The 13035-nt window shown below is 44.4% G+C and overlaps 1 protein-coding gene and 1 long non-coding RNA gene across 3 annotated transcripts in view; one reads left to right on the top strand and one right to left on the bottom strand.

The window, feature by feature from the left end:
• Positions 1–9328, top strand: part of ADTRP (androgen-dependent TFPI-regulating protein) — a 31649-nt gene extending 22321 nt beyond the window's left edge. The window contains exons 5-6 of the mRNA XM_014940759.1: positions 693–844; positions 8228–9328. Of these exons, the coding sequence (XP_014796245.1) occupies positions 693–844; positions 8228–8271 (196 nt within the window). The 3' untranslated portion in view covers positions 8272–9328. The remainder of the gene's footprint in view (positions 1–692; positions 845–8227) is intronic.
• LOC106887295 overlaps positions 1–12780 on the bottom strand; it is a 28017-nt gene extending 15237 nt beyond the window's left edge. For both annotated transcript variants that reach the window (XR_001411848.1, XR_001411847.1), the window contains exons 1-3: positions 10424–12780; positions 4364–4656; positions 3130–3234 (exon numbers count right to left, since the gene is read on the bottom strand). This is a non-coding gene — a long non-coding RNA (uncharacterized LOC106887295). The remainder of the gene's footprint in view (positions 1–3129; positions 3235–4363; positions 4657–10423) is intronic.
• Positions 12781–13035: the final 255 nt, after the last annotated feature.

Raw genomic sequence — 13035 nt, 5'->3', positions numbered from 1 at the left:
AAACAGTATCAGTGAACTGACAGGCTAAGTAGAAGCAGCCCTATAAAGCAGGACTTTATTCATCCTCCCTTTTCCTTCTTTCCCTTTTCCAAACAGTGCTTTGCAAATTGTTCTGGCACAAAGGAGCAAAGCAGCTACATCTGTTTCCTGCCTACCTGCTCCTCCTCTCCTCTTAGACCAAGAGAAAAGGTGCTGGAGAATTCCCCTTGCCCTCTTGCCTCCTGCAAACTTCGTTCCACTCCCCAAATAGTAGTCAACAGTGGCAGGATAAGGACAGTGGGAAACAGCACTTTCTGTCCCCACAGACCCTTAAGATCTGGATAGGGGCTGGAAAGCTGTTGTAACTAAGAGCAAACACATATGTAAGAGCTTATTTGAATAAGTTTCACTGAGTATAGCCAAGTGCACATCCCTGTTTCTGAGCATTTTAATGCATTAATAGCCAATGCCACCAGGGTGACAGCAGAACATCGTGTTCATTTCAACCTGCACTGAAACCCAGCTCGTCTAGCAGTGGCTCAAGTGTGCTTCACATCAAATAGCCCAAATGTCGAGGAGATGTATTGACAGCTGAGCTAATTTTCTCTGTATCAAGATTGTTTTGATAACTTGGCCCTTCAGGATTTAGAAATCATGAAGTGGTTCTTCTAACTAAATGGTTCTAACCAAAGGTCATTTCTCTCCTTGTTTAGGGTCCTGTGGATTTATTCTGTAACAGGAGAGTGGGTATATCCTCTCTTTGCTTCGTTCAGCCCAGCTGGGCTAGCAGCCTTTTTCGCCGGTAGCCTTGTCGTCATCATCTCTTTCTACAACTTCGGGGAGTTCCTCAACCGTATGATATGGGGTAAGTCTAAGTTTCGTTTTTCACTTCCATATGAAAAAAATAATGATCTAAAATGAATTCCTGTGATTGCCTAGGCGGGTGGGGAGAGGAAGGGGGCCCTTGTACACTGGGAGGTGACATTTGGGTGTCTGATAGAGCTCACCAGATCCTAACCAGTTACTAACAAACAGAAAACAAATCGGAGCAAGAATCCCAACCCTACCAGATAAAAGGCTGGGCCAGGTTTCTCTAATGTGACTCAAGAAGCACCTCATACCAGCATAATCACCAGATTTTGAATTCCTTCTCCAACAAGGTTCCAGAGAAGCTAAATCTCTCTGGATAAAACTCTTACACCTGCATCACGCGGTGTTTGTCAGACTAGGGAACGGCACTGTTTACTGACAATTTATAGGAAGGCATTAGCATGTCCAAGTGAAAGCACCGTAGCAGCTTCATGAGTAAAACAGCTTTTCAGATAGTTTTACAAACTGATGAGAACCTCTCCCCTTCTGCTTCAGCAGTGGTATAATCAGCAGTGATTTAAAGAAAGTGAAAGGCAACTTCCTTGGATGCATTCAACAGGTGGAAGAAAGAAAAAAGTGATGCAGCAGCTTTGGGGAGTTGGCATGGGATGATATTATTATTATCATTACTATCCCGTCTGGTTTCCTCTCTCCTTTTTCATTCAAGATTAAGTTTTTGAGGATGAAAGTGTTCCTGTCAGGAAAACGTGTGTATTTTATTTAGGACAAATGTGTGAACATTTGCAATTTCTTAAACTAGCTTTCCGATGAAAGAGAAAACCCTGGAAAAACACCTCTGAAAATAAATAAGACAACCTCCCTCTGTTCTCAGGGAACATTTGATGCCTGATCCATTTTGTGAAGTCTCACATGCCTGTCAAGCCAAAGTAGAGTGTCTGTAGCTAGTCTCTCACCATCCGTGCTCAGCTACCTAAAAGCAGCAGATTGACTTTCAAATGTGCTGAATAACCAACTTCACCGCTTGATACCTTTGCAAATAAGATGCTTGCTCTACATGTCCATGTTTGGAAATTTTGGCTGAATTCTGCTCTTGCATAAACACGATACGAGATGAGGATTGCTGGTAAATGAAAACAGATCCGCAGCCTTTCTACACTAGCTCTGGTTTAAGAGGCATCACAGAAATAGCAACTATTACTAATCAAAGACCGTATCATCCCCACAAGACGGTGTAGGTCTTTAAATGAGATCTGATATCTGATAAATCTAGGTATAAGATTTTTTCATCACTGAGTACCTATTAGTAATATCAAGCCTAGAGTATACCTGATGAGTAAGTTAGAGATAATCACAATTAAAATAATTTGAATTCCAAGGCATTAATTGATTGGACAAGAGGTCATGTCAAGCAGAGATCAAATTAAGTGTAAAAATTACGTGCATTTTGAATGTAACGACTGAATGTATTCACTTAAGAAAGAGATGTTAATTTAAGAGATTTCTATAGAAACTGGGACAAGAATCCAACTTTCTTTTCTGTGCAGACAGAATAGCTGAAAAGCACCCCCAGTTGCGATAGTACAAATGCAACCTCAGAGAATATACATAAACATGGGATACAGGCATACGCAATATCCTCCATTAATGTCTGATGTGCTCTGGGAATCCATGGAGGTCTCTTGTGTGTGTGGTGGGTCTGCCTCTCCATGCATACTCCACATTTTTTTAAAGGAGCCACAAAATCACACCTTTAACTATTACACGGTGTTTTATCTGCGTGCAGGACGCTCCCCCCAAGTTACAGTTTCCCATGTTCGTGCAAACCCTTCTTATTTCATGTGCATCCTCAGCTCTTCACCTCCAGGACTGTCAGCGTTCCCTGGATTTGTTGTACATGGATAAAAGAAGCTGCCAGCTTCTTTTTCCCAATAGCTGGCAACTCTGCGCTATCTGAGGCAGCTGTTTGATAATATAGGGGCTTGGGCAGCAATAGCTTCTCGATAAGCTCCTGTCCACTGCCCCTCATGCCATCCTACTCCACAACACACGCCTGTTACTTGCGAGCAGGGGCTGTTTTCAACTTGGATAATTCTCCCCATCCACTTCCCAGCTGTGCCCACCCAAGAGAAGTGCAGGACTTTCTTATGCTGCTATTGATAACAAGGTCCCAATAAGCATTTGCAACACAGCCAGAGGGAAGCTATTCCAAATTACAGTGTGCCAGAGTCTCAATATGTTCCTGACTGAGACAAATCTTTGGCTCAGCATCACCAGAGTAAAAACAGCTGCAGCCCGAATGAAGACGCGATTCCAACATACCTTTCTTCTCGTGGCAAAAATGGCTCCACGTGCTTTTTTTTTATCCTCTCCTTTCCCATCTCACCTTCACATCACCATAAGGGAGATGATGCAGTTAAATTAACCCTGCAGAAAAAAAAAATCAGACACATGCAAAGCAAAACAATCTGTGGTGGTAGAGGACAAACCTCTTCATCTTTCCATACTTTCCACCTTGCCCACCTCCTCACTCCCCAAACAGAAAGGATACATGGAAAGGCACTTCTCCCCTCCCTTTTGCTGCTTGCTTTGTCCCCCAAAAGCCACAGCTTGAGCTACAGCGTAATGCCATAGCTTCCTACAGGAACATCTGGAAACACTTTCTTCAATAACACCTGTAGCCACCAAGCCATCAGACCTGATGCTGGTGGCATCTGTCAAGGCTGCTACAACCAGGATTTGGCCCAAAGAGAAAAGCTCCAGGGCAGCTGCTGCTGTTTCTTTCCTTCCCACCTGAAGGAACAAAGCTAGCCGAGTGTGTGCCCAGATAAGTTGTGTTTATTTGAAGGTGCAAGTAGTGATTACCGAATAGCTCCCCATGAGTGGTAAGCCTGGTTTCCTTCTGGACTTACATCCTGCGGCGGACCGTAGGCTGCAAATGAAGCTTGTCCCACAGCATACCGTGCTTCATATGGGCTCTCTGCCATGGTCTTTTATAGCTTCAGGCCGATATCACTTTTTCTAAAACCAGCTGTGTAAATATTTACTCTTTTTCACTCTTAAAGGTGTGTTTAGCTCCAAGATATTCCAGAGACCACGGATGGCAGCTTTCAGCTCTGAGCAAGTAATTTTTAAAGCTACATCCTGTGCTTGACCAAACAGATGCGGTATCATTTCTGAGAGCTGGAAAAGCCAGGCTGTCGAATAATATAACCTTGTTTTTCCTTTTCAGAACAACCAAGAGATGCCAGACCCTAAATTTGTTTTATTATTTATAGACAAACTGTTTCATACAGTATTGGAGGTTTTAAAAATGTATTATCTCTCGTGTGCCTCTCCCTCCCCTTGCACAGTTGGATTGGTGGTAACTAAGGCAACCCAGCTGCACAGCCTGAGAGGCACAGAAAATAGTACCAGTAATGACTTTTTTTTTTTTTTTTTTTTGGTTTTAAATCCCAGAGTTTCTAGCGTACAAGACAATGTTGAGCAATACAGAAACTCCAAAGAGGATAACTGGAAACAATGGGCTGATTCTTTTACTGCCATAAAAATTTACCTCAGCCAAGAATTTGGCTGGAGGGTCCGAGTACCAAAGATGAACCGTGTGATAGCTTCTTCTGTTCCCCATGGGTAGAAAACATGTTACTTTCACCAGTCAAACTAGAACCCTCAAAAACAAAGCAGGGCAGTTTTCCCTCAGGTTTTGCTCCTGGTGAGACAACCAGATCCGCAGGAGAAATTTAGATCAAAATTCTCCACATCAGACAGAGCAGCATTTCAGGTGAGGTCTTTTCTCTGGCACCAGCATTTGAAGATGGAGCAGATTCATTTATCTCCCATCTAACACACCTGAAAAAAAGCCCAAACATTCATCAGTTTCTTCATTTCAATACTTTGAAATGCAGGTGGACGGGAGCTATAGCTAGCAACAGCTACAAGCTCCACCAGTGATTTAAATGCCTGCTGAGGGACAAGCCTGCTGGGAAAAACCACTTGCGAGATTTTACAGCCACGAGGTCTTTGCCAAGTCCACAGAAATGCTCACCCCCAGATAGTGAAACTCTCCTTTGGGATAGAAACAGGGTAGAAAGGGAGTCTGGCTGTCGGAGAAGGCAGCAGCTCCAACAGGCTCCCCACCTGGACGCTCACTGTCCTTCAGAAGGGAAAGCTTTGGCCAACAGCTGGCTGAGGAACACCGGGCAGGGAGAAAAGCCAGAATTAAAGATACTCTGAAGCAAAGGTTAGGCAGTAAAACAAGAATAATAGAAGTTGCTCTCAGGAAAAAGAGGAAACTTATGGTGGAGTGATTTCCCCATGCCCAGGCCAGGGATGGATGTGCTCCTCCAGATCTTCTGGGAGCTCTTGAATATCTTGTTGAAAGGGCTTCACCTAAGGCTGTGGTAAAGTTAGATGGCAATCTTCTCTTTAATATATTTTTCCTTTTCTTTTTGGATTACTTTTGCATTAAATGCATTTTCAGAAACATATAACGTGTTAGGAACTTACCGGTTTCCCTGGATTTTATTTTTGTATTTACGTGTTTGTGAACCCAAGCTTCCTTAATACCCTGTAGTCAGCTATTGGGAAACTCAGCCTATGTGACAGCGCGTGAATCTGGGAACTACAAAGCAATACTATAATATGATAGAATTCTTGATGTTCTCATTCTTCTGAGCAGCTGTTAAGACTGCAGAAACCTGAGTGGCAAATAAAGGGATGCAAAGGACAACTGCGTGGGATACGAAGTCGTTCTACTATTGTACTGGTACAGACTTGTGAACAGCAGTTTTAGTATGAATGTTAAAATGCTCACGTTCTGCAGGGAGTTATCAACCCAGACACAGGTTCCACCCTTCATTATTACAGTGTCCAGGAGAGACTTTTATAAACTGAGCCTCCTTTCCAGAAGATATCTTCATTTGTTCTATCATGCCTTTAAAAACAAAAAGTCCAGGGTGTATCTATTCCTTTTAGTGAACAAACAATGTTTATATCTAGGATTTCACTATGTTGCCAGTGACAAATGGAACTCAAATTTAAGAGGATTTACAGCCCAGAGTTTGCAAACTAAATACGAATGTTTACTTTTGTCTCATCCATTCATCCTAGTTATGCCACAAACCTGTGATGGCATATTTATATCCTTCATATTTGTCACTCCCCCAAGCTGCAGTTTACCCCTCGGGTAGAGGAGTCGAGCTATTTAAAGGAAACCTGCACCATCTGTCACATGCCCTACTCTTGCTGACAAGTTTATCTGATGATCCACTGGAGGGAGATCCCATCGGAAGCTCTGGCAACCCAGGGCTTACGATTTCATCACTGGAGGCCAGACACTAACAGGTGCTTGTTAATATGCTGTCCCTGGCCTAACAGGCCAGGCTGAGGTTTGTTCATGTGTTTTTTTTCTCCCTCGTCTTCAAAATATCTATTTGGTCAGTACAAAATAATTACAGGATCATTTGGGAAGGGAGAAATGCCAGGATTTTGTTCCATATCAGGTCAATTGCCAAATGCTGTGCAGGCTAGAGATAAATAAAATGCAGCAATTAGTGTTTCGGAGCCTCTGAGGTGTATGGACAGGGAAAGCACCTTTAAAAGAGGGTTTTCTGTGAGTAAATAACCATCAACAGGGAAGAAGAGAGGCTGAAACAGTGCTTAAGATAAGAGAACCCAAATATATATGATTGTTGCCACACGTGGTGCCTCAAGGTGGCACATCTGATCTCTACCTAGTGCTTCAGAAAGCTAGGGGTCTTTGGTAGGTCCTCTACCATCCTGGGCAGACACATGAGAACGCTCCAGATATCTTATCTGCAGGATGAATCATCTGCTACCATTTTCAGATTAGTTTTATCTTAAAGCTTTTTACACGCTCTCGCACCAAGCTAGGCTTGTTTGGTGGCAGATACATTTTCCCCACTAGCAAAGCACCATTGTTTTCAAGGGATGCGCCCCATCGTAGATTTCATAGAGTCATAGAATCATAGAATAGTCTAGGTTGGATAGGTTGGAAGAGACCCTTGGGATCATTGACTCCAACCAGGTTTTAGGTTGGAATCTTTTAGGTTGGAAAAGACCTTTAAGATTATCAAGTCAAATCATTAACCTAACACTGCCAAGCCCACCACTAAACTGTGTCTCTAAGCACCACACCTACACATCTTTTAAATACCTCCAGGGATGGTGACTGTACCACTTCCCTGGGCAGCCTGTTCCAATGCTCGACAACCCTTTCAGTGAAGAAACTTCCCCTAATAACATATCTGAAGCTCCCCTGACACAACTTGAGGCCACTTCCTCTTGTCCTATTGCCTGTTACTTGGGAGATGAGACCAATCCCCACCTCACCACAACCTCCTTTCAGGTAGTTGCAGAGAGTCATGCTGTTTCCTCCTCAGCCCCCTTTTCTCCAGACGGAACAACCCCAGCTCCCTCAGCCACTCCGCATAAAACTTGTTCTCCAGGCCCTTCATCAGCTTCATTGCTCTTCTTTGGAAGAGCAGCTTCAGCACCTCAATGTGTTTCTTGTAGTGAGGGGCCCAAAAGTGAACATAGTACTTGACATGCAGCCTCATCAGTGCCAAGTACAGAAGGACGATCACTTCCCAACTCCTGCTGGCCATGCTATTTCTGATACAGGCCAGGATGTTATTGGCCTTCTTGGCCACCTGGGCACACTGCTAGCTCATATTCAGCTGGCTATCGACCAACACCCCCAGGTCCTTTTCTGCTGGGCAGTTCTCCACCACTCTTCCCCAGGCCTGTAGCGCTGCATGGAGTTGTTGTGACCCAAGTGCAGGACCTGACATTTGGCCTTATTGAACCTCACACCACTGGCCTCGGCCCATCGATCCAGCCTGTCCAGATACCTCTGCAGAGTGTTCCTACCCTCAGGTAGATCAACATTCCTGCCCAACTTGTTGCCATCTGCAAACTTACTGAGGGTGCACTCAACCCCCTCATCCAGATCATTGATAAAGATATTAAACAGAAGTGGCCCAAATACCAAGCCCTGGGGAACACCACTTGTGACCGACCACCAACTGAATTTAACTCCATTCACAATTACTCTTTGGGCTCAGCCATCCAGCCAGTTTTTTATCTGGCAAAGAGTACACCTGTCCAGGCCATGAGCAGCCAAAATCACTCCTCAGTAGAGGATTAATCCCTTCTTTGCTAGGGACATCCCAAGGCTCATGTGACTTCTCCAGCACTTCAGCACTAGCAGCTATTCCAAGCTGTGCACTCATAGCTTACTCCTACTCCCAGATGGGTTCGGTTCCCCAGAGATGTCGGAAGGCTGCAGTCAGGTTCACATCCTCCTCCCAAAAGCGTGCTTGATCTCAGAGGACTTCTCTATTGTGCCTTTTATTTTTTTTCTTCCCCCAATAATCTCTTCTCCTCTTCCTCCAAACAGGAGATTCAATAGTAATACTGGACTACAGGCGGAAAGGCAAATGAATCCTCCTCTTCAAGCCAACCAATTTCTCCATGAATGCTGAAGCCATGAAGTAGAGGAAAATAAATGCAGCTGTGATAAATCCTTTCTCCAATGCATTGCAGCTTCTGGTGAAGCCATTATGTCATCAGACATATGGAAAACTGGTGGAAAATATGAAATGTTTGCCTCTTACATGATAACTCTGCAACTGCTATGAATAAGAAAATTGTGTTCATCTGTTTACACAGATTTCTCATCTCTTGCACAATGTACGTGAGGATGTGTCCATGGTTAAAACTCGTCACTGGTAAATGAACTCCCTCATGAGCTTGGCACCACTCTGTAAAAGACCTGTGAATGCAAGCCAACTCTTGTTTGGATCGCCCTTCATCAAGTCTGGAAAAAATTAAGAGGAGGGATAATTTTAACAGTGCTATGACTTCCAAGCTAGCTAGATAACAAATTGGGCTAACAAGGACTGTAATTAGGAATGTCTGCTCAGAAAGTTCACCGTGAAGCCAAGTTCTTCTAACGAGAAACATTCTGGAATATTAATATGCATAATATCTCTCCTCCATTTCAACAGGAAATCTGAACACAACACTTTCTTCCTTTTTCTTGGTTTCAGTTAATCTTGCAGCAAAAGTAACCTAATTATACTGACTGTATGATTGCTTTGACAGAAAGCATGTTAATTTAAAGCACTGTTTAACATAAAGCTGCCTGCCATATAATTACACTCCATTCACATGTTTACTAATCTTGCTCAATATAGTTGATTTCTGTTATTAGCCTCAACATCTCGTTAACATCTAAAACACTGCAAACTCCAATAAACAGGCAAACCCGACAGTAGAGCAAGTGTTCCTTAATGGTCAACATGAAAAAAAGAAATATCTCGTGTTATTAGCCTTGCATTCAAATGAGGATTTGAAACTAGCTGCAGTACTTAAAGGAAGATCTAACTCCATCTCCGTTGCCAAAAGCCCTGGCTTACAGCTACCGTGCGCGCAGTTCACCCGGGTGTTATTTTCATCTTTCGAATGCTGCTGGAGCTTAGTGAAAACGAAACACATTGTAAGCCGCCTGTGAGCAATAAAAAAAAAAATAATAATAATACTGTGTATACATAAGACTGTTCTTCTCACATGTTAAGCACCTGATAAAATTCTAGTCTGGGAAGTTAACGCACTAGGGCTAGGCTGTAAACTAAGTTAACTCAATGAAAAATGTGCGTGCATTCAATAATTCCCAGCTTATCTGGATAACTCACTCCAGCTAACTTTGCAAGTGGAATGTAAGCAATGATATATACACACCTCTCCCTCCTTTTCTGTTGATGCTAAAGGAGAACGTGGAAAGAATTCAGCTGAAAGGTGCTCATCAAGGGAAATATTTCAGAGAGACAGGCAGAGAAAAAGCCATGAAGGGAATTAGGGAAGAGGAGAAAGTTCAGGAGACGACCTGTGCAGATTTTTGGGGTATTTCTCTCTCTCTCTTTTTTTTTAATTATTTTGTACTGATAGTCCAGCGCAAACAGTTTAAATGTGGAACTCAAAACAAAGCCTGGGCCCTGACAGGGAAGGGGCAGTTGTTCCCACGTCCAGCCAGAGGAGCTGAACAGCAGATCCCATCCCCAGCTCCTGCTTTGGGAGCAGGATTACCTTTGGCATCTGGCACGCTGCCTGCGCTGCTGGACTACGGGGGTTTGGGGAACATCAGGAGGGAGGTTGTTTCTTTCTTTCAGAAGGGCTGAGAAGCAGCACTGTTCTCTGCTACGTCCTGCATGGAGAGGCTGGATCCCAGTCACGCTCTTTGGGAAAGCAACCAGGAGTGTCTGTCCCCAAAACACAACTGTGGGCACCTTGGGGTTGCTTTCCTCCATCCTCTGATGTGCAGGTAAGGATCCCTGTAAGGAAAAAAGCCTGCATCCTTGCTCACAAACCAACATTTTCCCTGTGATTTCAAAAAGGCCTTACTGAGGGACTCTGAGTAAGGGCCTGGCCTTTGCCACTTTTACACTAGATTTCTCTTTCCAGTCTGTTTCTCTCCTCTCATATTTTATTTTGAGTACGTATGCAAAGTCAGTCAGAACTGTTTATTTATAGCTGTAGATTTTTCATGGCCGTATAAATTAGATGTTATTACTGAATGAGATGCCCGCCCACTCACCCGGTGCAGCTGTACAGGAATCCTTTCATGCTGCTCCACAGAACACGGGCTCAATCGGGAGGGCAAATGACATGCTCCCAGTCAGACAGAGGGACCGCTGCTTAAACCCTCGGGCAAAAAAACAGCAATTAATTTTTTCCACTGTACAATGTGCAGTATGACAACCACAATTACCTAATACTATTTAGACCTGCCGCTTTTTTTTTTTGCCAGAGAGAAAAAACGAAGGTTTAAATTCACCAGAGCAAAACCCCCCCAAACTAGAGCCTACTCCTGCGTTTTCTTTTCACAAGATTAAGTGATTTTTTTATTCTTTTTTGGAGGGAGTGAGGGAACACGGACAGTCAGGGGAAGTAAAACCGGTTGTTATTTGATAGAGCACCATCAGAAAATAAGGACCAATCCCATAAATACAGAGCTATTTCCAGCAGAAACAGCTGGAAAGCAATATCCACCACGACTCGGAGCTTTCATCTTCGCTGATACCTTTGTAACAGTTTACTCTCTCAAAAAGCACAGGCAAGTGCTAATTTATTCCCTCCCCAATTTCCCACACAAATTTCTTGGTTTGGGTCTCTGCCAGAGCTTCAGGGTCACAATCTGACCTCAATAACATAACTTAGGATTGTTCCAAGCCTTCAGTGGAACTACTGAAGATTTACTTTGATGGATAAGGGGCCAGGATCCGGCATGCAGAAAATATGCATTTACATTCTACCAAAGTGTCTAAAATAGTTGCCCAGGGAGGCTGAAATTCAATTTAAGACCTTGTATTCACTTGGCAGAGCACATAATTAAATATTTTGTGCCACAAAATTAACCAGAGAGTCCCAGGGGTATTGGTAAGAGGAGGCTTAGAATCAGCCATGAGAGCCAAACTAAGACCCATTTCCCAGGCAAGTTATTCAGTAAATATTGGGAAAAAAAATCATTGCATTCATATATGGGTTCATAATAATTTTTGTTACTATTTAATTTTACTGGTTATCTGCTTACCTCAAAGGTCATTGGCTGTGTGGATTCATATGAATAACCCCAATAGCAGATTCTGCTCTTGAGCTGAGGCTACTGCTGACAGCTAAGAACTGTTTGTGACTGAATTAGCTATTTGGAGAAAACAGCAGGTAAAAACCAGATACAATTACAACAGATCAGACCTCATGATCAGGGATTGAAAGCTTCTAAAGTGATTTTTTTTTTGGCCTTTTTAAAGTCTCTGGAGGCCTTACCTTGCAAGGAGTTCAGTGTTTCCAAAAAGCAAGCCAAAATACCTAAGGTCTTTAATGTCAAAATGTTCAGTTTGATTTCCACACATTCATGTTTGAAAACCTATTTGAGTAAAATCTCTAGCATATGGCCCAATAATAGTTCAGAGCTATAAAATTTAACAATAATACTTGATATTTCAGTGTCATCTTCTACCAAAGACTCTCAAAATGCTTAGCAAACCTTCAAGCTCCTTTCCCTTTGAGAAGGTAGTTTCCCTCAGTGTGTAGGACAATCTGGTTTTGCTGTCAGTGAGGACTGTGTTCCTCAAGGAGAGGAAACAAGACCTACATACACAAACACACACCTGCTTTCCTTTTTGAGATGCTTATTCAGGTTTGTGGCGCGGAACCACCTAGGGATGATGCCATCGCCAGCTGGTAGGTTAAGGGCATCTTTGTCATTTAGTCTACTAAGAGATGGCCTGCTACAACATACTGCCACTTCTGCCTGTGTTTGAAAACACCATTTTTTCTGGGATCAAACGCTCTGGTAGCAGCATCCCCTGGCTCTGACACAGTGGCACAACACAAGGAGACAAGGAGAGGGTCCATCTGTGGAGAGTTCAGGCCCCGGGCTATAAACCTTGTGCTGCTGGTAGAGGGGACTGTCCCCAGGCACCTGTCCTACCAGCTTAGAAGAGACCCTTCCCACACCAGGGGCAACTGCGTGGGCAAGCACAATCTCCCAGACCTGTGGCTGGAGCTCTCACCCAGAGGCTTCCAAGGTCTTGGGCTGTTCTTCTCCAGGTGAATCACCTTTCCTCGAAGACAAATTGTGGGAACTCCCAAAATGATGGGAGCAGTCTCAGCTGTTGGCTCAGAGCTGGGGTTACAGGGCAGGGATGTGCACCCTGTTCCAGCAGGCCCAAGAATCAGTGCCAACGCGGGCCACGAGGAGCCTGTAGGCAAGAAGCACTCCACGCTTAAGCGTTTTTTTCTGTGGGGCTTTTCTAGAGGCTGAAGGAGGAGGAGGACAATCTTGGTGGGGTGTCTTTAAAGGGGACAAGAACCCCCCCAAACTTTAATGCGGGGGTATCGCTGCCGCCGGCGCCTCACACAGAAAAACGGATCAAAAATCAGGAAGATTCTGACAGTTTTGGTTATTCTAACTCGCGTCCTTTCCAGAATTGGGGGGGGAACACGGGACCCGCAGGGGGCGGGGCGGGGCGGCCCCACGGCTCCCGAGGCGCCACAGCGCCCCCTGGTGGAACGCCCCGGCCCCGCCGCCCGCCCGCGCCCCCGCGGAGAAGCGCGGAAGCTGCCGAGCAAAGTCCCGCGGCTGCGCTCCCGCCCCAACGGCGCCAACGGGACCCGAAAGCCGCCTCCCCCATCCCCAGACCCCTT

The sequence above is a fragment of the Calidris pugnax genome, unplaced genomic scaffold (assembly GCF_001431845.1).
Source record: "Calidris pugnax isolate Ruff unplaced genomic scaffold, ASM143184v1 scaffold8, whole genome shotgun sequence".
NCBI lineage: Eukaryota > Metazoa > Chordata > Aves > Charadriiformes > Scolopacidae > Calidris > Calidris pugnax.
Note: the sequence above shows the minus strand (reverse complement) of the source record. Positions and strands in the feature narration are given on the sequence as shown.